General features: G+C 48.0%; 2 protein-coding genes and 1 long non-coding RNA gene across 6 annotated transcripts; 1 reads left to right on the top strand and 2 right to left on the bottom strand.

The window, feature by feature from the left end:
• Nucleotides 1-1,533: 1,533 nt before the first annotated feature.
• On the bottom strand, nt 1,534-12,902 carry SYCE1L (synaptonemal complex central element protein 1 like). 3 transcript variants are annotated; one of them, XM_072967767.1, is made up of 12 exons: nt 12,824-12,902; nt 7,540-7,602; nt 5,820-5,879; nt 5,557-5,631; nt 5,141-5,188; nt 4,821-4,875; nt 3,114-3,282; nt 2,500-2,529; nt 2,349-2,418; nt 2,175-2,265; nt 1,842-1,926; nt 1,534-1,661 (listed from the first exon to the last, which is right to left on the bottom strand). In XM_072967767.1, exons 1-12 carry the CDS (start codon nt 12,882-12,884, stop codon nt 1,599-1,601), a joined length of 870 nt encoding a protein of 289 aa, XP_072823868.1. In that variant the 5' UTR covers nt 12,885-12,902; the 3' UTR covers nt 1,534-1,598. The 3 variants fall into 3 exon arrangements, with proteins under 3 accessions (XP_072823868.1, XP_072823869.1, XP_072823870.1); XM_072967768.1 differs by lacking the exon at nt 2,500-2,529; XM_072967769.1 differs by lacking the exon at nt 2,500-2,529 and having other exon boundaries at nt 3,219-3,282.
• Nucleotides 10,703-22,038, bottom strand: MON1B (MON1 homolog B, secretory trafficking associated). Of its 2 annotated transcripts, none has more exons than XM_015241936.3 (6): nt 21,900-22,038; nt 21,332-21,489; nt 19,151-19,471; nt 17,798-18,617; nt 17,292-17,439; nt 10,703-14,261 (listed from the first exon to the last, which is right to left on the bottom strand). In XM_015241936.3, the coding sequence occupies exons 2-6, from the start codon at nt 21,477-21,479 to the stop codon at nt 14,052-14,054; spliced, it is 1,647 nt and encodes a 548-aa protein (XP_015097422.1). In that variant the 5' UTR covers nt 21,480-21,489; nt 21,900-22,038; the 3' UTR covers nt 10,703-14,051. The 2 variants fall into 2 exon arrangements, with proteins under 2 accessions (XP_015097422.1, XP_015097423.1); XM_015241937.3 differs by having other exon boundaries at nt 21,905-22,037.
• LOC140698189 (uncharacterized) lies at nt 14,256-16,918 on the top strand. The gene is made up of 2 exons (XR_012075800.1): nt 14,256-14,414; nt 15,758-16,918. It is a non-coding gene; the product is annotated as an uncharacterized lncRNA (long non-coding RNA).
• Nucleotides 22,039-22,048: the final 10 nt, after the last annotated feature.

The following is a 22,048-nucleotide window of genomic DNA, read 5'->3' as shown; positions in this document are numbered from 1 at the left end:
TGATGTCGATGGAATATCCAGGCTGTCCCCATTTGTGCGACATAGAGAAGACATTTAAATTCCCTAAAGATCCCTTGAGGCTGGTCTAAGGCACGCAGGCAGTGTCAGTGCGGCAGGGGATCAGAACCCAGGCTATGGGGTCAGCTAGACCTGGTGTGCGCATGGTACAGGGATTAAAGCTTCCTGGGCCTTGTCTGTGGACTTGGGATAATGAAAAGAAACAATAATGAGACCCAATACTTATGATGGGCTTGCTGTATACTTTCACTGCCTCAGTCTTCCTCATCTCTAGATTGGGAATAACAAGAACAGTAATGAGAATAATAAAAATAGCATTTATTGAATATGTAACGCATAAAACTCTCTGTTCTAAGAGAAATACACACTCTAGTGTTCATCTGTAGCCTGGGAATAATAATAACAGTAGTAATAATAATAAATGATACAAACCATCTACTAAGTACTTAATGGATTATAAGCCCCTGTTTTAAGTGATTCACAAACCTGTTTCCTTCACAGATGGATTGGAAATAATAACGACTCATAGTAATAGCTTACTGAGTGTTTGCTGTGTACAGATCCTGTTCTCAGAACAGACTAGACAAGGGCCATTTGAGTGGGGCCCCCAGTAATGCTGATTATTATTTCCTGTCCCTCTTCACCTCCCTCTGCTCCACCACACTGGCCTCTCCAGATGATCCTCAAACACGGCAGACTCAGTCCCATGAACAGCCAGTCCACGCGCCGTCCCCTCCGCAGCGTGCTCCTTCCCAGAGATCCCAACTCCCTCACCTACCCCTCCCCTTCCTGCTCAGGCACCACTTCCTCAGTGAGATCCTTCCTGACCGTGCTGCTTAAAATCCGCGGCCTACAATAGTGCCTGGTACACAGCAGACACTCAGCAAATGCTTGTTTAATCGACAGGTGCTGAGTAAGTGGCAGCAGCCGGGGGCAAGGTGCCGTTTGAAACTGGGTCCTACAGGCCGGCCTCCGAGCAGCTGACACTTAACAGTCCTGCAGTCTGAGGAGACCTGGGGAAAGGCACCCTCGATGAGGACACAGCAGGCCCTGAGATGACAAAGTGCTTGCAGGAAGGTGGAAAGCAGCTGTGCGGCTAGAACCGAACGTGCGAGGGTGTGGGAGGCGAGCCCTGGCGCGCGGGCAGGTCTGCGGGTGTCTGCAGGGCTCGCAGGAATTCTGCGAGGCTGGGATTTTGCTCTGAAGCGCAAGACGCCGGCAGAACGGGCCGCGGGTGTGTCACACATTCCCTCTAGCCCTTGGGGGTAAAACAGCTGGTTCACGAACCCGAGATGTGGCGGTGGAGATGGGATGGCCTAGACGCTCATTCACAGAACCATCCCCGAACTTCTATTGGGCTTCGGCTCCAGCCCACCAAGGGGCTGGTGGGCGGAGTCCGGCCGAGGCCCCGCCCAGAGTGCCTGACCCGCCCCCGCCTCCCGGGGGGCACCGAGGAAGCGCGCGACCCCCATCCCCAAAAGCTCCCAGGGCACAGACTCAGCCGGGGAGGTGGAGGACGATCCGCAAACATCACTTTTATTTGCAGGTGGGCGTTGAAAGAAAGTGGGGCCGGGCGAGTTCTACTGGCCTAGTGGGGGCGCCAGGTCTTCCTTGCCGCGGGCGCCGGGGAGCTGGGGGCCGGCCTGCGGGGGCCGGGAGTCAGGCTGCTGGGCCCCGGCGTCCTCCCACGCTGGCCCGCGCCGCCCTTTACCTGTCCTCACCCCCGGGGACGTCCTGCCCCCGAACACCCTTCTCTCAGGGGGGTTCCGGGGACATCCGCCCGCTGTCCCTGCCGGCCTCGCCTCCATCCCCGGGCTCCCTACCTCTCCTTTGCCGGCCCCACCCTCTGGAGTGCTCTGGGTCTGAGCGGGGACCTGTCCCCCGAGTTCCTCCAGCTCCTCCTTCCGCCTGCGGAGACGGGGCAGAGGAAAAGGGGAAGAGAGGACGAGTGTGGCGAGGGGCCGGGAGAAGCCACAGAGACCTGAAGACAGGAGAGAGAGCCCGGGGGGAAGCCAGCCGAGCCCGCGAAGGCCCCGCCCACCCTCTCGACGCCGCTGTCCTGAGGAGGCAGAGGGGGCGGTGCTGCGGGGGGAACCTCCGGCCCTCCTCCTCCTCTTTTCCCTTTCCCCGTTGCCCAGGCCTCCGTTCCCTCTCACCTGCCGTTCTCCGCCGGGGCGGCGCCCTCGACCTCAGGCGGCGAGCACAGCCGCTGCTCTACCTCCTGCAGCCGGGCCCGCGCCAGCCTCTCTGCGGGTGGGCGGGCATCAGGGGCGGGGCCGGGAGCCCCCGCCGGCCACCCCTCCCCGCCCCCACCCCGCGTGGAGCCCCACCTTCAGTGAGCAGCTGCTCCAGGCTACCCTGCAGGGCGCTGATCTCCCAGGCCAGTCGCTGCTTCAGCATCTGCGAGGAGACAGAGCAGCCCTGTCCGTCCGTCTGTCCTCTGGGCCCCCTCCTCCTTCGCGCGTCTCGGAAAGTCCTTACCTGAATTCGGGCGTTCTTTCGTTCAGCTATCTATTAATTCAATGTGCAGCTTGTGATATGGCCGGGCGCCTGTGAGGATGCTTTTCCCCTCAATAGCTCACCATGTTCTCAAACTTCATGTCTTCCCACACTCCCACCCCACCCTCACCCCTATAGTTTTCTCCTCAAATACAACAGGCACAGTTCAGCCTCCAAAGGACATTTACTCAGATGACTTCCTCACTTCCTTCCTTCCTTCCTGTGTTCAGATGTCACCTGCTCAGAGAGGACTTCCCAAGTGGCATAACATGATCTATCTACTTATTTTATTTTTTAGAGTCTGGGTACAGCTCCCCTCACCCCCAGCCAGCTTGGGGACAGCAAAGACTTGGTCCCTTTGGAATGCTGCCGGACGCATCTAGTGACATTAGTTGAACGAAGGAATGACTTTCCACAGCAAGATGAGCACTCTTATGGTGAGCATGAGGGCAGCACGCTCAGCGATGGCTACTGTAAGGGTCTCGGCCACGGATGCTGGGTGTGGCAGTGGGGGATGGTAAGAAGTGGCTAGGCTTAAGGCAGAAGCTGAAGGACTAAGTTGAGGGGGTTAGAGGAAGGAAGGAGTCAAGGACTACCTCACAGCATTGGGCCTGAGCAGTAGATGGACCCTGGGTAGGCTGGCAGAGACACTGAAGCCAGGGGAGGAGTGGCTTTGGCTGGTAACAATGATAAGGGCTCACATGGAATTCCCAGAGGTCCTTGTGCTGGCCTATCAAATCCTCCAGCTGTTCTTCCACATGCAACCTAGGGACCGACATCCAGGAATGAGAAAACACATGCTAGGACTGACAACAAACCCAGCCCAGTCCAGCCCAGTTTCCTCAGACACAGGCTTTCAGACCTTTGCCTGGTGCTCCCTCTGCTAGGAGCCTTTATCCTCCAAGCCTTGGTTCTCACAGCTCCCCTTCCAACAAACTCTCCCTCGTGCAAGCCCTATGCCCATTCCCCACACCATGCCACTTTAGGCCCTAGACACAGGGTTACCCCAGCTTCCTCTGTTCCTGACTCCCTGTGATCTGAGAGTTATGGATAGAAATTTGTTCTGTGCACTACGACAACATGTACTTCCTGGGAAAGTAAAGAAAACCTTCAGTTATACTCTCTGAATGAGTCACCACTCCTTCCAGCAGGAGTGGGGCTGGGGAGTCTGTCCATAATCTTCATCATTCTCCTTTCATCTCTTGATCAAATGTGAACCTTTATAGGCCTCTATGGAGACTGTTACCCTGTCCATTCTGTCTCTGATCAAACCATGCCTTCCCAAGAAACCTTTGTGAAGGGTATAGTAGTTTAGTTTCATAAATTCTAAGGTCTTAGCTTGAAGCCTGGATCTGCTATTTCACTGTGATCCTGGACAAGTAAGTTAACCTCTCTGGGTCTTAGTTTCCTCATATGTAATATAGTGGTACTGTCTATGTGAAGACTGGTTGATAAATGAACATAAACTGCTCATCAGATAGTGGTACATGTGGTGTGGTTAAGCATATATACTTTATCATCAAGTTTTCCCACATTATTAAAATCATGATACACCACAGTGTGAGACCTCTGGTCACAAGAATGTGTTATGTAAACTATCAAAGGATGGAGAGATGGATGGATAGGTGGCTGGATGAACAGTTAATTGGATGGGTGACTGGTAGGCGGAGAGATGATGTCTCATTAGAGAAATGACAAGTGAAGGGATGATGAGTGGATGGAGAAATAAAGGAGGGATTGTCAGAAGGAGGAATAGATGTCTGAATGGATAGTGGAGTGAAGAACAATTAGATGAATGGATGACTATAAAGGTGGAAAGAAGATGAATGAATGACTGGATGGATGAAAGATGATTTGATGGAAGGTTGGAGAGATAATGGCTGTCTGTCTGGCTGGATAAAGAGGCGGATAGTTGGATAGACGTATGGATGGATGAATGGGAGAACAGGTGGATGGGAAGGTAGATGGATAGGCGGGTAAATGAGTGGCTGGCGGCATAAATGAGCAGACAGATAAACAAATGAGTATATGGCAGAAGAGCTGGATAACCAGCAGAGGAAGCCTTAGAATAATACCAATGGATGAAATTTATTTGATAAAGAAACTAGCAATGAATGATTAAATGAGTGCGTTCATCTTAACATCACCACTGAGTATCAGAGATGAGCAGGGGGAGTCTCTTGTCCAACTACTTGATTTTATAGAAAAGGTTTATTTTCCCAAGATTTATTTTCCCTTGCTCGTGCCCCCTCCTCCTTCAGGCTGGGGAATAAGACAGGGAAGAGTCAGGCAAGACTTCTTACCTCTGGGCCTCACGGTCCGTCCTTTGGCAGTGCAGCTGGAGGGTCCTCAGTGCCTCTGTGGGGAGAGAAACCCAGGGACTTTGTGAGAGCTCCTGGGGAGTCAGGGTTGTGTAGAAGAAATGGGCCCCACATCACACTGGGCATTGGAGGGAGGACTTTAGTGTTCATGCCAAGTCAGGTGGCAGCCAAGGGAGAGACCTGAGCAGAGAGAGAAGCACCCTGACTCAGGTTTCCGGGGGATCTCTCTGGCTGCTCTGGGAACTTCAGGCTTTTGTGGGCTGATGGGGCAGAATAACGAGGATGAAGCAGCTGGTAAATACCTTGCTTTTTGCTCAAAATCTCCTCTAGGTGCACTTTCTCTCCATTCACTGGAAAAGACAGTGACAGTCTGAGTCTCCAAGGGCCACCTCCTATGCCCCCACTGCAACTTCATGCAAAGGGAAGGCCGAAGTCACACAGAAGGTATGTATGGTACAGCCTTAGGGGAGGTGAAGCATTTTCTCACCAACCCTGCACCCATCATCCGCTGGGGGCCACTCTGGTCCAGCTTCTCCCCCTTGGGGCTCACACGCCCTGTAAGTGCTGGGGGAGAGAAGGATGGCAGTGCTTCCTTGTGCAGAATGCATGTGCAGGGTTCCCAGGTGGAGGGAACAGCCTGTGCAAAGGCCCTGAGGTGTGCACAGGAACACTGGCACTGGTCGTGAGATCTCTGGGTCCCTCTTTTGGTCCCACTTACAGGAGTCCAGTTCCTTATGCAGGGCCTCCCAGAGAGCTTGGGCTTCTCCCAGTTCCTCGCTGGATTTCTTCTTTGCTGGGTAAAAGGGGAGAAGACATGGTATTAATGCAGCCCCAAGCCTTGCTATTCTCTCACAGCCCATGACCCTGCACGCTCATCTTCAGACAACCTGGAGGGGCCTGGATCTGATAGAAGAGGAAGTGGAGGAATTCAGAGCCCAGGTTCTTCTCGGCCAGCTGGCCAGCATAGGTCCTGGAGTTTACCTTGCTGAAGTTCATTAATCCGGTTGATCAGATCTTTGATCTGTGGCTCCAGGCTACCCTCTGCAGAAAGAAGGAAAGATTGAGCCAGAGAAGGCAGACCCCAGGCTGTCCAGGGCAGAAGGAGGCGATGGGTGTTGGCACTGTGTCTCTGCTGTTCTTAATCAGCATTTATTGAGTGCCTTCTATGTGCCGGGCTCTGTAAGAAACCCTTGCAGGGCTTTGCCTTCTAGGTAGGAGAGACAGACACTGAACAAAGATACATGAGGCCAATGCTGGTGGCAGTAACTGCTGTGAATGGAAATAAAGTGAAGCAAGGGGTTGAAGAGTGAAAGGGTAGAAGGTGTTTTGAGATATGGAGAGGCCCCAAATGAAGTGAGGCAACAGGGCCTTGCAGTTCTGTGGGGCGGGGAGTGTGGAGGAAGAACCATGCCAGGCAGAGGGACGATGATGCAAAAGCCCCTGCAGTGGGAGCGAGTGGGGCACATGCCCAGAGTACCTGCGAAGGAGATGGCATGGCTGGTGAGTCCAGTGAGTACGTGGAAAGTAGCAGGAGGCAAGGCGGGGGGATGGTGGAGGGGGTGGCAGATTGCTCAGGGCCTCCTGGGACATGGTAGGGGCTTTGAGATGTAATTCTGGAGGTGGTGGGAGACAGCGGAGACCTCCTGTCTGCCCCACCCTATTAAAAGCCTGGCAGGGTGGTTGTCTCTTCTGTCCGTCTGGACTCTGGTGTTGACCTCATTTGAGATATAGGGAAAATGCCACTTCCATTTTGTGGGTGACAGCTATCAAATTCTCCAGTGACAGGGAGATCTCTGTCTCTTGAGGGAGTCACCTCTAACTTCCCATAGTCTGAATTTCAGTGCTCTGTATGGAGAAGCCTTCAAGGTTGGCAGCACAGCGTTGAGGCAAAAATATGCCCAACCCTTCCTGGGTCTCACTCCCAACCCCTAAGACAACTGGAGTTAAGTTTCAAGTTCTGGATTTTCAGAGGTCACCAACTCCATCCAACTCTGACTTCCAGGAGACTGAGTGCTCTTTAAGGTGTAGATTATGACACAAATCCTGGGGTCTTTGTTTTACTGAAGATGGTCCTGGTCACTCTGCATTTTCAATCCTGCAACTTCTCTACCTAATTTTAGCCTAGGCAGCAGCTCCAGTGTGCTTTTGCAAGTGGGCACAGAGCTGGGGAAAGGGGAGGTTTCCATTTACTTGGAACAGACCAGCGCACTGTAATATTTTAAGCAGCTGATGGGCTGGGGAGAATCCAACCTCAAACCCAGCCAGCACTCTGACCCAGCCCTGAAGTGGGTACTGGATGCAGACTGGCTCTCAGTCTCCCGTCAACCAACAAAGCAAGGTGCAAAGTTTTTTTATTTGAATATAAAAAAGGAGGACAAAGGATATACACCCAAGAATGTATTTTTTTAAATTCCTGGAAAAATAACTAAGAATTTAAAAACAGTTGCTGCTATCCTGTGGGTCAGGGAAATGGATGGCTGGTGTGTGTCTGTGTGTCTGTGTGTGCATATGTGTGTGGGGGGGTAGGGTTTTTCCATCCCCTTATACTTCTTGAATTTTGAAACTGTAGTTTTGGTTCAAAGAATTAAATTGTGTAAGAGGGAGAAAGTGCAATGGGATAACTTCCCAAGGTTGTGAGTTGAGGAGGCTGGGTTTCAACCAAAACCCCAGGCTGAGCTTCAGATACAAGGAGACACATGACCTTTCTGCAGCTTTTTCACCATTTCCAGCAAATCTTCAGTCTTCTTTGAAGACTTGGTCTGACCTGTAAAGATGAAAACCAGAATTACAGCATCCGGCAAGAGTGAGAGGGGACCAAGAAAAGGTTCAATCTTCTCTAAGAAGGAAGATAGCCTCGGTGGGTTCTGAGGACACCCCTGGGCTGAACCAGGGATAAGCTAGGGGCAGCGTTCCAGCCAGAGCAGGGTTCCTGCAGGACCTCTGTCTTTTGTCTCTAAGGTTGATGGTGTGTGCTGGATGAATCAAGACCTCTAACGGTCAGCTTCTCCCTGAGATGTCAAAGAACAGCACAGACATCCCCTTAATGGAATTCAGGGATAAGAGACAGGGATGCACTTCTGCTGCTGCTGTGGTTCAAGATCAGTATGAAGTTTTAATCAATGGAACAGGGCAGAATGACTTCATATGAGTTTCTTTAAAAATCACAATTGGCCACAATTTACACATTCTTAAAGAACTGATGGGTCTCAGAAATGGTTTACAAATGGCTGCTTAAAAAAAAAAACTGGCTATTATGAGCCTCCTAATTGAAGAACGCGGCACTGCCTATCAGTCAGGTTTCCATTTCAGGTTTCTATATCTAAATCCCAATTCAGAGGAAATATAAGGGACAAAAAAAATGTTAAATGACACCAAGAGGATGAAAACAGCATCATCCAGACTCTGGGAAACTCCATTAGACAATTTGGTCTCTTCAACAAATAAACTGCAAAGAAGGAAAAGAGGGAGAGCGGAACTGTATAGATTAAAAGAGATTGGAGACATACAGCAATCAATTATAGTGAACAGACCTTATTTGGATCCTGATTCAAATACAATTTTGCCATGCATCTGTCTATATATTTTTAACATGAGCCTGTGTTATTTATAAAATCATAACAACAAAAACACAAGAAAAATACCAAGGTCTTAAACTCTTGAAATCAAGGATAAAGGCCAGTTCCCAGTGACCCACTACACTCCAAGGAAAATTGGGCACAGAAGATGAAAGGCAGCTCACAGAACATATATGACAGGCAAAAAGTGAATGTTTACCCGCAGTAGCATACAGTGAAAAGTCCCTCCCCCGAGTCCCTAAGTTCCTCAATTCCCCTCGGCAAGGCTGCTAGTGTTACTGCTCTTTGTGTGTATTTGGAGACCATTCAATTCACATAGATACATAGGCCCACTCTTCCTATGTAAGTGGTGTCATGTCCTAAGTGGCATTTCACAGCTTGTATTTTTCATTTGACAATGTAGACTGATGATCTTCTTAAGCAGTCCCCTACTGATGGGTGATATTCTTTTGCTGTTACAAACAATGCCACAGTGACCATCTGGGTTAGTTTTCTCAGGCTGCCATAACAAAACACCATAAACTGGGTCTTTCTTATGTTTGTGTCTGTGCCTCACCTTAAATTCTATCTTTGCATGTCCAAATTTCCCTCTTCTTATAAGGACACCAGTCATTATATTAGGGCCCACCTTTATTCAGCATGACCTAATCTTAATGAGTTATATCTAGACACTCTTTTCCCAAATAAGGTCACATTCTGAGGTTCTGGTGGACACAAATTGTGCGGGGAACACAAGTCAATCCAGTGCAGTATCGCTATACATTCTTCCTTGTGCATGTATGGGAATGTATTACTGGATGAACTCCTAGAAGGCTACTTGTTGGATCAAAGGGCACATATAGTATTAAAGCTGACTGGTACTATGATATTGCCCTCCACCTGGAAGCCCACAAAAGACTCCTTCCTCATACTCTTACCAATATGTTTTCAACCTTTGTCATTTTTGCCAACCTCATAGACAAACACAGTATTTCATTTCGAACTTTCTGATAGTATGTATCAAAAATGTACTCCTCTGGATCAGAAATTCCACCTCTAGGCATCTATATTAAGGAAATAATTAAAGACAGTGGGCAAGATGTTCATCCTTTCATTGTTTGTAATCTTACAAGACAGAAGCAACCTAAAGATACTTTAGTTGATTACCACATTCATAGGATAAAATTCTTTGCAGCCATTAAAACTCATGTTGTAAATAGAGTTCTTAACCTGAGCTTATTAAATTTTGTTGAAATGTCTGGTGGTATGTGCATTTTCTTTACATCTTTTTGTCTTGCCTGACAAAAAGACATCTTTTTGTCTTTTTGTCTTGCCTGAATCTTCTACAAATTAGTATGTATTAATTGAATTTTGCATTTGAATTTTTAAATTGCTTAATAAACAAATGTAGAACATGGAGTAAAAAGTAAGTCTCCCCTCTCCAACAGCCAGCCCCTTATCCAAGTCACTCCCCTTCCCAGAAGTAACCACTGCCAAGTCTGGTGAAGACACTTAGAACTTTTGGTAAAAAGTATCTTACGTATTGCTCTAATTTTCACTTACCCAAGTAACATTCTAAAAACATTAAAACACTACAGAAATAGAGGTTAAAATGAAATTTCCCTTTCTCTCCTTGGTTCTAAATCTCATTGCCTTTCTCTGATATATCAATAATAGGTTGGTATGTCTCCTCTGAAGACTTTTAAATTCAATATTTGGAATGAAATAAAGAAAATTAAATCTCCTTTAATAACAATGGGAGGGGTTCCTAGTTACATGTTTTCTTTTTAATATTATGAAAATTTCCAAATCCACATGAAAGAGGTATCATGATAAACACTGGGTTACTCATTGGCCAGATCTGACAGTCATTAATATCCACCCATATTTACTTCAGCTGTAGTTTTCTTGTGCTGAATTATTTTCAAGCAAGCCCCAGACTTAATGACATTTCATCCCGAGATACTTCATTAAGACTCTCAACTACTAGAGAGCATTTTCTTAGATGACTCCAATCCTATAATCACACCGACAAGATAAACAATGGTCACTAATCATTGGATCATTCATATCATCAAATACCCACAACAAATGTGGTCTCCCCAACTGTCTCCATGTGTCTTTTACAGTTGGCTTTTGCAACCATTTCTGCGAAAGCTCCACCTGCGTTTTTCCTGTTCACTGCATTTCTAGTCTTTATGCAGTAAGATCATGAGTGACTAGTAAATCTTTTAACTAGTCCAACTAACACGTTGACAAAATTTTTTAAAAAATCAATGTTACAAAACAAAAGAGTCTATAGAGTATGAGCTCCTTTGAAACACTTTATTTGGAAATAATTTCAGATGTACATAAACATTGTAGAAATAGGCCACAGTGCTCCTATCTGCCCTTTTATCAGATTTCCCATTTGTGAGCGTTTCTGTACATAAATTGCAGGCAGGCATCATGACCCATTATGTCTTAATATTCCAATGTATATTTCCTATTTACAAAGGGACTCTACCAAGTAACCACAGTATAACCATCAAAACTGAGGTGCTCATACTGACCAATATTAATGTATGATCCTCAGATGCCATTCAACAATTTCCCCCTTATATTTTAAAGTTATCTAGTACTACTTACATTTTCCTTAAAAGAAAATTACAAAAGTGCCTCCACTTCTGCACAGCCCCCCAAATCCAAGTCCCTTGATCAGAGTCATCAGTTAAGCCTTTAGCCTTCAGACATTTTTCTATGCAACACACACAGGGCTATAGCTGAACTGCCCCTTTTTTTTTTTTTTTTCTTTTTTCAACCCCAACTTGCTTTTCTCTCATAAGAATGATTTCTTTTTAAGTACACTCAGGGTCAATGAACCATGATCTTATCCTTTTAAAGTTAATTTTGATTCATTAAATTAAAGTGGAATTTCATTATTTTTTTCTGCCCCTTAAGAAAAAAACATCCATTACTCAGGCATTCCACAATGCATGGATATACATAAATTTAGCCATTCCCGTGACTGCTCCTGTGTTTTGCTTCCATCAACAGTGTTCTAATGACACTTCCTGATCCACACATCGTGTATTCTATATGATTGAAGATATGAAATAGAATTTTAGATGCTAAAAATACTCTGCCAAACTGCCTCTAGCAAAGCCTTTACTGGTCAGTTCTGCCACTGAGGCAAGAGAAGTCCTGTTCTGCCAGTGATCAATACCAAATATCCCTCCCTCTGTAAAGCCAATTTTGATGGGTTAGAAATGGTAACTTAATATGCTTTGCTTTTCAATTTTCTCCATTGCTGGTGAAGTTAATCATAACTTCCCTTTTAATTGGAAAGCTTGATAATAATAGCTTTTTGTTTTGTTTTAGCAGTGGCACCTGTAATAAGTGCTTAATAAGGGAGACCTATTTGCATCAGTCATTTCTTGTTGAAAAGTTTGCATTTAACATGAAGGTATCATCTAAGAGAGCTCACAGTGTTGTTATTTCATTATTCCTACAACAACAAAAAAAGGAAAAGAAAACAACTGAACACCTACTATATGCCAAGCAGGCATTGTTTTAGGTGCAATAAACAGTCTGTTCTCACGAAGCTCACATCCTAGGACAACGAACAAGTACATAATCATAATTATTTTTGCCACCTGCATAGATAGGTCTGAAAAGAAGGAATTCAATGTGTTTATTAATAAGGTGGTTTAAAGAGTGTGTAGGAAGAGGGGGTCAAATATAGATGAAAGGAGGGCAAAGAGTGGACAACTGTTGAAACAAGAGTGATGGGTACATGGGCATTCATCATGCTATTTCCTATGCTTTGGTACATTTTGAAAATTTCTATAATAAAAAAATTGCTAGTGGCTTAGCAGTGGATCATTGTCATGGGAGATTTTCCTCTTTCGGCTGGACTGCAGTTTCCAACTGTCTCTAGGACAGTTTTGCTTTTCCTCTCACTCGGGTGTGGGGGTGTCATTGTCAACAAAACGCCCTGGAGGAAAAACAGCTGTCTGTAGGAGTGGCCATTCATGATTAAGATTTAAGAGTCCATGCAAAGTGTGATATGGGCTGGGTGTAGAATGATGATATTGAGGAATTACTGGTAATTTTCTTAGAATGTGGCAGCAGCCAAGTGGGTTTTGTGAGAACATCCACCCCTTTTTTGTTTGAAGAGATGCATATGGAACTATTTAGTCTATTGTTTACTTTCAAATACATAAGCAATATAGCCAATAAAGCTGACGACAGTTAATCTAGATGATGTGAATATACATATCATTTATCTCCACTTTGTTGAACAGCAATTTTTTTAAATAAAAGGCTTACAATTTTGCATTTTACTTATTATTATTACTTTGGTACTGCTACCAATATTTCATTACTGTAAGGGGACGAAAGCTCCCTCCCTTCTGCCCTGGCCAGGAGAGGCCCGGAGGCCCTCACTACCTTCAGCCTCCGACGCGACCTCCGGCGGCTCCACTTCCAGAAGCTCCAACCTCCCCGCCATTTTCCAGCGTGAAGCCGACCCGCATGCGCCTTGAGATGATTGGTTTAAACGGAAGTCGGGCAACGCTGGGCAGTGCGCATGCGTCCGGTGTGAGGCGCAAAGACGGTTTCAGCTCCCGGAAGTGGGCCGCCAGGAGCCCGGAGCGACAGTTACCGCGCATGCGTACACATAAGGCCCGCAAGTCCGGGTGCGACAAAACGAGGGCAAGATTAGGGTCTTGGTCATCAGGCAGTGAGTGTTGTACCCACACATGGAAATTGCAAGGAGGTCTCTCTCCCTCTCCAGGTTGCTTGTGCTGTGCAGGTAGTGAAAATCTGGGACAAATGTGCATGCGCCGTGCGGCGGTACACAAGAGTTCGAGTCCCTTTTCGGTCACAAATCCTCACTGAACAGTCTATGAGAGGTTAGTTATCTCCATTTCATTAATGAGAATGAGCCTTAGAAGCCAAGTGCACCTCCTGTGTAAAGATTCTGGACCTCAGCCACCATGTGACATCAGGTCCTTTGCCCCGGGTTACACAGACAGGACGCTGGAGGACACTGTCTCATTACTTTAGCAGCAGCCAACACACGTGGGGTCATTTTTGCCTGGGTAAAGATAAAAGTACATGAAGGGCAAAGGATGTTCTTGTAAGGATTGGTTTTAGGCCTTTTATGTGCAGTTTCTTCTTTAAAATATCCTTTGGCTGTTTCTCGGGCACAGGCTGGTCCTGCATTTCCAATTCCAGAACCCCCGTGGCCACCCAAAGAGACCTTGGCCGGCCTGGGACACTAAGGGCTGAGATTCCCACGGAGGAGGCAGACCCCTGATGCAGGACAGAGTGGGTGGTGCCCAGTATTGGAGGAGACAGTCCCTGACAGAGGCTAGAACATCGTGGAGGAGACTAGGCACAGGGATGGGAAGTGGGAGCCTAAGGATTTCCACAGAGGGGAAGGGGCCGGGGGTGCTGAGGAAGCAGCCTGCTCCCCTGTGTGCAGTCACTCTGCCACCCATTTCTCATTTGTAGGCAGCTCTGCAGATCGTGCTCCACTGCCCAGGGAGACAGGGACCAGACACAGACCCCACCGCCTCCAACCTCCCACCCCGCCCCATTTCCAGGGTGGAGAGAGAAGTTTAAAGCCAAAGGTGGTGGTTCCCAGCACTGCCCAGTCTGGGAGCTCTGCCTCTCAGGGTCCTGAGAATAAGCCATTATGCGAAGCTTGGTCTGCAGAGGCAGCTGGCGCTGCTGGGGGTGTGGAGTACTTGGGTGGGTAACGAATGAACAGCCGATCTTCCTCTTTCTTCACCCAACGCAGGAGTTTGGTCACTACGAGGATGGCTCCTGCCTTGGTCACTAGGGGGCTGAGGCAGGTGTACAGCTCAAATTTGGAGGTCACCTGGGGATACCGTAGGAGACAGAATTAGCTGGGCCGGAGCTGGCCATGCCCAATGTTGTCCACCCCACCCAAGTCCCACACCTATTTCCTGTTTGGAAGATGCACCTGGCAGCACCTCCTACCTGGTGCTGCCTGGTCACTGGGCTAAAGCAGGTAAGCTGACATTATTGCATCATGAGTGGGCTGAGGGATCAGCAAGATCTAGTGGCTTCATTTGGGATGCTGGCTGCGTGTGTGTGCGTGTGCGTGCGTGCGTGCGTGCGTACGTGCGTGCGTGTGTGTGTGTGTGTGTGTGTGTGTGTGTGTGTGTGTGTATGTATGCTCTCTGGACTTCAGTTTGCTCATCTGTGGCTTGAGGATAATAACAACAACAATGTTTAACATTTAATGAGCAATTGTTGTGTAAAGGTCCTGTTCTAAGCAACACACACCTATGTTTTTATCATCTGTAGTCTGGGCATAATATAAAAGTTAATCCAATTTAATCTTCACACAAATCTGAGAGGCTTAACCCTCTGAGAGGCTTAACCCAACCAGGTCACCAGCACCTTTCCACACCCCTTTCCCTGCTCTCCCTCCATTCTAGCCACTCTAGCTGTTCCTCAGACATAACCCGGCTCAGCCCCACCTCATAGCATTTGCACAGTCCTTTCCCTCTGCCATAAGGACTCTTCCTCCAGATACCCACATGGCCTACTCCCTCCCCTCACACTTAGATGTCATCTCCTGACCACCCGATTTAAAATCCTAGGCCCACTATAGCTTTGTTTGGAAATACCATTCTCCACTAAAAGGTACAAGGGCTCCTTGGACAGATGGCTGATTTCTGTGCTGGCACAGAGAAAGTACAACATCAACTTGGAACACCTTGTGCCAGAAGGCAAGAAGTGTTTAAGCAGTGATACAGACATGTCAGAGACATAGGGGCCAGCCTGGCTAAACCACAGCTCCCGCTGACTAAATCAGAGACAATTTGATCACAAAAGAGTTTAGCCCACTGAATTCAAGAAAAATCCATGATATAAAATTCAAAATTAAACAAAACAATAGGAGGGAAAGTTCTCCCATATAGTAGAATCTCAACCAATAAATGTAGAAGGGATGATGGACTTACAAAAATCACCATCTGGTTAATATCCGAGTAACAACTATTGCAGGCAAGAATAATAAATGGATATTAAAATTAGCGGATGAAAATGTGGTGAAAAAGAAAACACTGACATGATCACCACAAGATATTTACTAATTACAAAGTGTGAATGACTAACTTGAAAGAGATCTGGCAGATACCACCTTAACGAAGTGATCAAAAGTTAACATGCACAATAGGACACAGGGACATATGGTCCTCCTGAAAGGAAGCAGAGAAAGCCACACCACCACTTCTGTGATACACTTGCCAAAAATGAGTGACCCCAATTCAGTCCTGATAAAATACGAGAAAAACCCAAGCGGAGGGACATTCTATAAACTGACTGGCTGGTGCTTTCTTAAAGGGCCCAGGTCATGAAAGACAAAGAAAGATGGAGGAAATGTTCCAGAATAAACCAGATGAGGAAGACACAGTAAGTGTACCTAACATGTGATCCTGGATTGGATTCTGGACCAGTAAATGAACATTTGTGGGACACCTGGTGAAGTCTGAATGAAGTCTGTGGAAAAGATGTTACTGTACTGAAGTTAATTCCCTGATTTTGGTAAGTTCCTATGGTTATATCAATATCTGGAGAAACCTGGTGAAGGGCCTATTTATAGTAATTTTTTATACTATTCTGCAACTCCTTTGTAAGTCTAAAATTGCTTGAAAATGAAAAGCTAAAAAAATTAAAAATTAAAATTCTCAGTCTAGAACAATGCCTGATATATAACCATGTGCAATAAGTGATTTAACAAATGTGCACTAAATGGCAGAATCTAGGGGAAGGTGCCATTTCCAATGGGGTCACCTTGACCAAACTCCCTGAAATAGCTGACCTTTAGAAGACCCATAGGAGGTGGAGAGAAGCCCTGAAGAGACCCCAGGGAAGGATACCCCAGGTGGAAGGCACAGCATTAGACCAAGCCTATTGTGAATGAAGACTGCTGCGGGACTCATGGAATCAAAACTCAACTGGTACCTGCAGACACAGGAGCAGGGTGAATGGGAAATCAGTAGGCCCAGTGATGGGCTGTTAATGGGGTCTCTTAAAAGTCGAAAACACTGTTAGGTGGCCACTGACAGATGAATGGAGAAAAAATATGGTATATGTGTACAATGGAGTATTAATCAGCCATAAAAAGAAAATTCTTATATTTTCAATCATATGGTTGGAACTTAAGGGCAGGGTGCTAAGTGAAATAGAGAAAGACAAATACTGCATGATCTCACTTGTATGTGGAATTTTAAAAACTGAACTCATAGGAAACAGAAAGCAAATTGGTGGTTGCCAGGGTTGGGGGATTGGGTGAGGATAGTCAAAGAGCATACACTTGCAGTTATAAGATGAGTAAGTTCTGGGGATGTAATGTACAGTCTGGTGACTATATTATGACTGTAGTATATACTACATAATATAGTGTATATATATATACTGTATTGTATGCTTGAGAGTTGCTAAGGGAGTAAATCTTAAAAATTCTCAGCACATCAATAACAGAAAAACAACTCTGTGAGATGATGGATGTGTTAACTAACCTTATTGTGGTAATTATTTCGCAGTATATCTATATACCAAATTACATTGGGTACCTTAAACTTACACAGTGTTATATGGCAATTACTTCTCAATAGAGCAGGAATAAGAAAAGAATAAAAAAAGTCGAAAACACTGTACTGGTGGCTAATGGGGGAAGAGCCAACAGAATGATGGGACTAAGAGGTTTTAGACACTGTGACTGATGGGTTTCAAGGACACATGTAATGGAATAGTGCTGAAGGCAAAACCACAGCCCAGGCAAAGGTGTGATGTGTCTGAATGAGGATGTTATGGAGAAGGAAAGAAGGCCTGAGGTGGGGAATTATTAACTCCTTCAAAGCCTGACCTAACTCACCCAGGCCAGCAGTGTCTCCTTCTCTGCCACATGGTAAATGAGGCGCAGGGGCCGGGAGGTGTTGTGCAGGCGCGCGTGGAGGCGGTGGTACAGGTCTGACAGGCGCTGCCGCTCCTCCTCTCGGCTGTATGGGGCCTCCAGCTCAGGGCTGCAGTGATGAAGGGAGATGGGCGACCAGGTCACTCTAGGGCTTTCTTGGCTGGCCCACCTCCCCTCAGTCTGGGGAGTTCAATTAAGTTAGTCAGCAGAGCCTCACCCATTAGACTGGAGGACTCCCAGCGGCTTGAGGCCTAACCTCCCCATCAAACTTGTGGATTCCTTGAGTACTGGGGCCCTCTCCTCCATAAAATAGGGGATTCCTTGAGGTGTTTGGCTGAGGCTCCCTCATCAGGCAGAGACCCATTCTATTCCATCTTCAAGAGCATGGCTGGCTCTCTTTCCAGAGTCATGCCTATTAGTTGCTGAACCTTCCCACCCGGCCAACTGCCCACAAGATTGGGGCCCACCTGGTAAACTGGGGCAGCTGGCGGTGATGGTCGGGGATGTCCAGCGGCTTATAGAGGAAGTGCCGGAGGCCAGGTGCCCCCACGGCCTGCACACTGTAGGCAGAGGCACTGGCTGATGGGGCATTAGAGAAGCTGGCGGCCTCCCTGAGGGCTCGCATGGCACCCAGGGTGTGCATGCCGTCTTCCACCAGGCGCCGGCAGGTGGCCATGTCATGGAAGGCCTCGGGGTCGGTGCCGAGCAGCAGCAGGCAGACAGGCATGGCGTCCAGGCGGGCCACATAGGCGTAGAAGAAACCATCGGGATTGAAGCGGGGCAGGCACACAGGCGCCCACGCCTCACCTGCTGCAAAGGCTGGGGCGCCCACCCAGTCCAGCAGCAACTGCAGGTCGGCTGGGTCCAGCCGGCACTCGGCCAGCACAGTCCGCTCCTGGGCTGCCGTCACCAGTCGACCGCCAACCGCCAGCACCGAGAGGGCCAGGCCAGGCGCCGTGCAGCGTCGGAGAAGCGCACCCAGCGCATCCCGCAGCGGGCGGGCAAGAGGCACACAGCGCACGGCGCCCAGCAGCAGGGCCCCTGGGTCCCGCTCCACGCTGTCCAGAAGCCGATCCAGAGTGCGCTCCGAGCCGGCCAGCAGGCGGCGGAGGTCGTAGTTCTGCTTGCGCGCGAAGATGCGGGCCACACTCGCGCGGGTCAGCGTGCTCACGATCTGGGCGTGTACAGCTAGCAGCTCCCCCCGCAGCTGGGCTGCTGACTGCGGAGTCCTGGACACGGCCACCAGCAGCAGTGGGCCCTGCTGCAGGAACACCAGCTTGTGGTCCTCTGGGGGAGGGCAGAGAGGGGTCAGGTGGTAGAGATGGGTCAGTGGTGATGGGAGGGGGTCAGGTGGGGCTCTTCTACCCTTCCCTTGGACACACACACTCCTGGTCCAAGCCCACGTGGTCACTCTACGCACTCAGACTAGAGGAAGGACAAGCTGGTGGAGTGTGGACATTTATAAAGATGTGATGGGATGGTCAAGGAATCAGGCACATAGCAGAGTGAGGAAGATGGAGCAAGGACTAATAGAGCTAGAAAGACACCCAATTCAGCCACACGGCCCCCAAAGTCACGCTCTTGGACAAGGGAGTATCCAGCCAGTTACTCAGATCCCAGTGAGTCAATCACTCAGAAGCCAGCAGGGCAAACAGACAGACCCCCTTGACAGACGCCTGGCCAGCATCCCCACATACTGATTCACTCCTAAGTAGCTGGACAGTCCCCAGGACAGAGAGACAGACAGACCTACTCCAGACAGACAGACAGACGTATTCCCAGTCACCATCCTCTGATCCGCCTCCTGCCCCTTTGCTCACCAGCATAGATGGCACGGATGGCATCTCCTGCACTCTGCACGAAGGACACGAGGGCTGTCATCACACCCATGGTCGTTGACAGGGCCTCCACGCTACCGTAACGCGAGTAGATGGGCTTGCCTGCCTCGCTCAGCACAAACACGTGCTTCCGCTTGCTGCGCCAGTCCTCATCACTGGGGTCCCCGCCCTGGCTCCCTGAGCCACTCTCAGGGCCACCTGGGGGACTATTCTCAGAGGCTGCAGGATCCCAGAGCCCATAGGTGCATGATGGAGCCTCTGACTGGGGCAGCAGGCCAGGTGACTGGTCCTCAGTATCAGATTCTGAAAGGGAGCCCCTGGGAGGTCACCTGACTGGACTAACCCCCTGTGCCTGAAGACCCACCAAATCCTTACCAGCACCCCGATAACTCTTGCCTGATGCTGACATAGACCTCCAGGCAGCTCCTCTACCCCTCAGTGTCCACTAACACTTAGGTTTCAGTGATCCCCCTAAGACCCCAATAATCACATCTTTTGTCATTATTGGGCCCTTTATATCCCTACAGACCAACTGTTCCCCTTTCAATAACTGCCGTTCCCAAGTCTTCAAAGCACCCCATTGCCTCTGAATGATTGTTAATATCTTCATCTTCAATGATCCCCCATTAATATCTCTGACCCCTCATTTATTCTCCTAGTATCTACTCACTCCTTAACAGCCACCATTATATCTACTAACATTTGTATCTTTGAATGCTCCCCTCACTACCCTAACCCCTTATTTATTCTGATTGGTGTCCACTAATCCTAATGACCCCATTCACTCTCCCGGTCACCCATTTATATTCTTGGTGATGACCAATGATTCTCCCAAAGATTGCCAAGATTAACCATTAACATCCAGATCTTTAGGACTCCCCTAACTCCTATTCATTCCACTGATGGTCACTAACATTCCAATGACCCCCACATCACTAATACCTGGGTCTTCAATAATCTTCAATGATTGCTCTGACTCACAATTTACTTCTTCTCCATGTCCACTGCATTTCCAACAATGACCCACATTAACCTCTGCTAACATCCAAGACTTCTAATGACCTCTTCTGACACACCTGAACCCCCTTTACTCTCATTGATACCCACTCCCCTCCCTACAATAACCATCAAAATACATACAAACACACAGGACTTTAATGACCTCTGTTGCCCTTTCTCACGACCATCATTAACATTCACCAATGAAATGCATGACTTCATTGCCCTCCACTGACTATCCTCCCACTTATTTCAATGTCCACTGATCTCAGTGACAACCATTATTATCCACTGGCAACTATGTATCAATAATTTTTCCCTAAAATCCCAATGACCTCATATTCTCTCATTATCTCACTGACATTCACTGACCCCCACTGTCCCTAATTACCTCCTCCCAATACTTGCCAATACTTCCAAAGTTCTCAGTCCCCTCCACCAACTACTTATTTTCAGTGATGTCCATTGATCCTTCCCAATGACCACATTAACATCCACTAATTCCAAAGTGGTCAATGAGCACTGATTCCCCAATGACTCCCACTGATCCTCCACTCTATAACTTTACACATACATCAAAGTCTTCGAAGATCTTCCTTCTGGTCCTCTGAGTCTCCAAATAATTTCATTGATGTCCACTGTCTCCTGACCAGTGGTAACCGTTAATATCCACTAAGATCTGGTTCCTTAAAGACACCCTCCAACAACTACCACCAGCTCCTCAATGGTGTAAATACTCTGAGTGCCGACTGGCTCCCACTGATTCCCTTTCCTACCTCAATGACGTAAAAAATAACCTAGCCCCCAAAGACACTGACTTCTAAATAGTTCCCCTTTGACCTTATTAACTATCTTTTGGTCATTCATTGACCTAAACATCCTAAACCCTCAGTTCCCCTCTCTGACCTCAACTGATCACTTTCTGATTCCTCAGTGACCTAAATTCATATCAGTTCTCCAGTGAACACCCACCGATTTTCTTTTCATTCCTCAATGATTTAAAAAACTACAAAGTGAGTCCACAATGACTTCCCACTGACCCAGTTATGATCTAAACTATCTCCCTGAGTCCCAAAAGACTCCTCTCTGGTGCCCCAAGGAACTTCCCAAACAATAACATCCTCCAGAGACTCCTTCCAAGACTCTAGTGAGGGGAATGCATACCTGTCTTCTCCAAGCTCCCATCTCCAGGATCGGGAGGGTCCTCGTGAACCCCTCCACCGTCTCTAGCCTCCTTACTGGGGAACCGCGTGTCCTCCAAGTCCTCCGCATCCTCGGGGGCTGGGGCAGCAGTGTCTCCTCCCGCCTCCATCTGCACATCCCTGTGGGGGAGGGGAATGGAGGACGACCCGTAGCAAAAGAAACTTCTTAAAAGCTTTTGTTGAGCCCGGTTCCCTTGCACACACTCCTGGGGTTCATTTCCCCTCGAGTTTCAACAGGATGAGACATTCAAACACATGATCACATACTCGCAACCTCCAACACTTTCCGAAAAGGGCGGTTCTATCGGGCCTCAGGAAATAAAGATACACAAACACCTGTTTTAACCAGTATCTCAATTGGCCAGGTACCATTACTTCCCTTAGCCTGCGGGAGCATCACACTTCCGGGTGCGGCAGCTGTCTTGCCACACTTCCGGCTGTGACGCCTCCCTAAAGGCACTTCCGGTTGCGGAGCTTTATTCGCTCGCTGAGGCGCACGAACCCTCTCTCCCGCCACCCACTGGTATTACCTCACCGTTGATAGCGCACACCACTCCTGGATCTACGTCGGATCTCTTCGGGAACCCAGAGCCCCGTCTGCAATCCTCACCGCACTGACACGCGCGGTTAACAAGCCAGCGGGTCCCACTTCTCATAGGAAAGGCTGCCGGCGTGATGG

Source organism: Vicugna pacos, chromosome 9 (assembly GCF_048564905.1).
Source record: "Vicugna pacos chromosome 9, VicPac4, whole genome shotgun sequence".
In the NCBI taxonomy this organism is placed as follows: domain Eukaryota; kingdom Metazoa; phylum Chordata; class Mammalia; order Artiodactyla; family Camelidae; genus Vicugna; species Vicugna pacos.
The sequence above is the reverse complement of the archived record's forward strand: the minus strand, read 5'-3'. Positions and strand labels throughout refer to the sequence as shown.

Bases quoted from the DNA above. Each gene is read 5' to 3' on its own strand.
- SYCE1L (XM_072967767.1), bottom strand. From the start codon at position 12,884: ATGGCGGGGAGGTTGGAGCTTCTGGAAGTGGAGCCGCCGGAGGTCGCG. The intron at 5,632-5,819 runs GTAAACTCCAGG...CCTTTTACCCAG, and splicing joins GATTAATGAACTTCAGCAAG to CAAAGAAGAAATCCAGCGAG. The intron at 5,189-5,556 runs GTAAGTGGGACC...TGTCTTTTCCAG, and splicing joins GCATAAGGAACTGGACTCCT to TGAATGGAGAGAAAGTGCAC.
- MON1B (XM_015241936.3), bottom strand. From the start codon at position 21,479: ATGGAGGCGGGAGGAGACACTGCTGCCCCAGCCCCCGAGGATGCGGAG. The intron at 17,440-17,797 runs GTGGGCCCCAAT...TCATCACTGCAG, and splicing joins CAGCTGCCCCAGTTTACCAG to CCCTGAGCTGGAGGCCCCAT. The intron at 14,262-17,291 runs GTGAGTTAGGTC...CGGTATCCCCAG, and splicing joins AGGAGACACTGCTGGCCTGG to GTGACCTCCAAATTTGAGCT.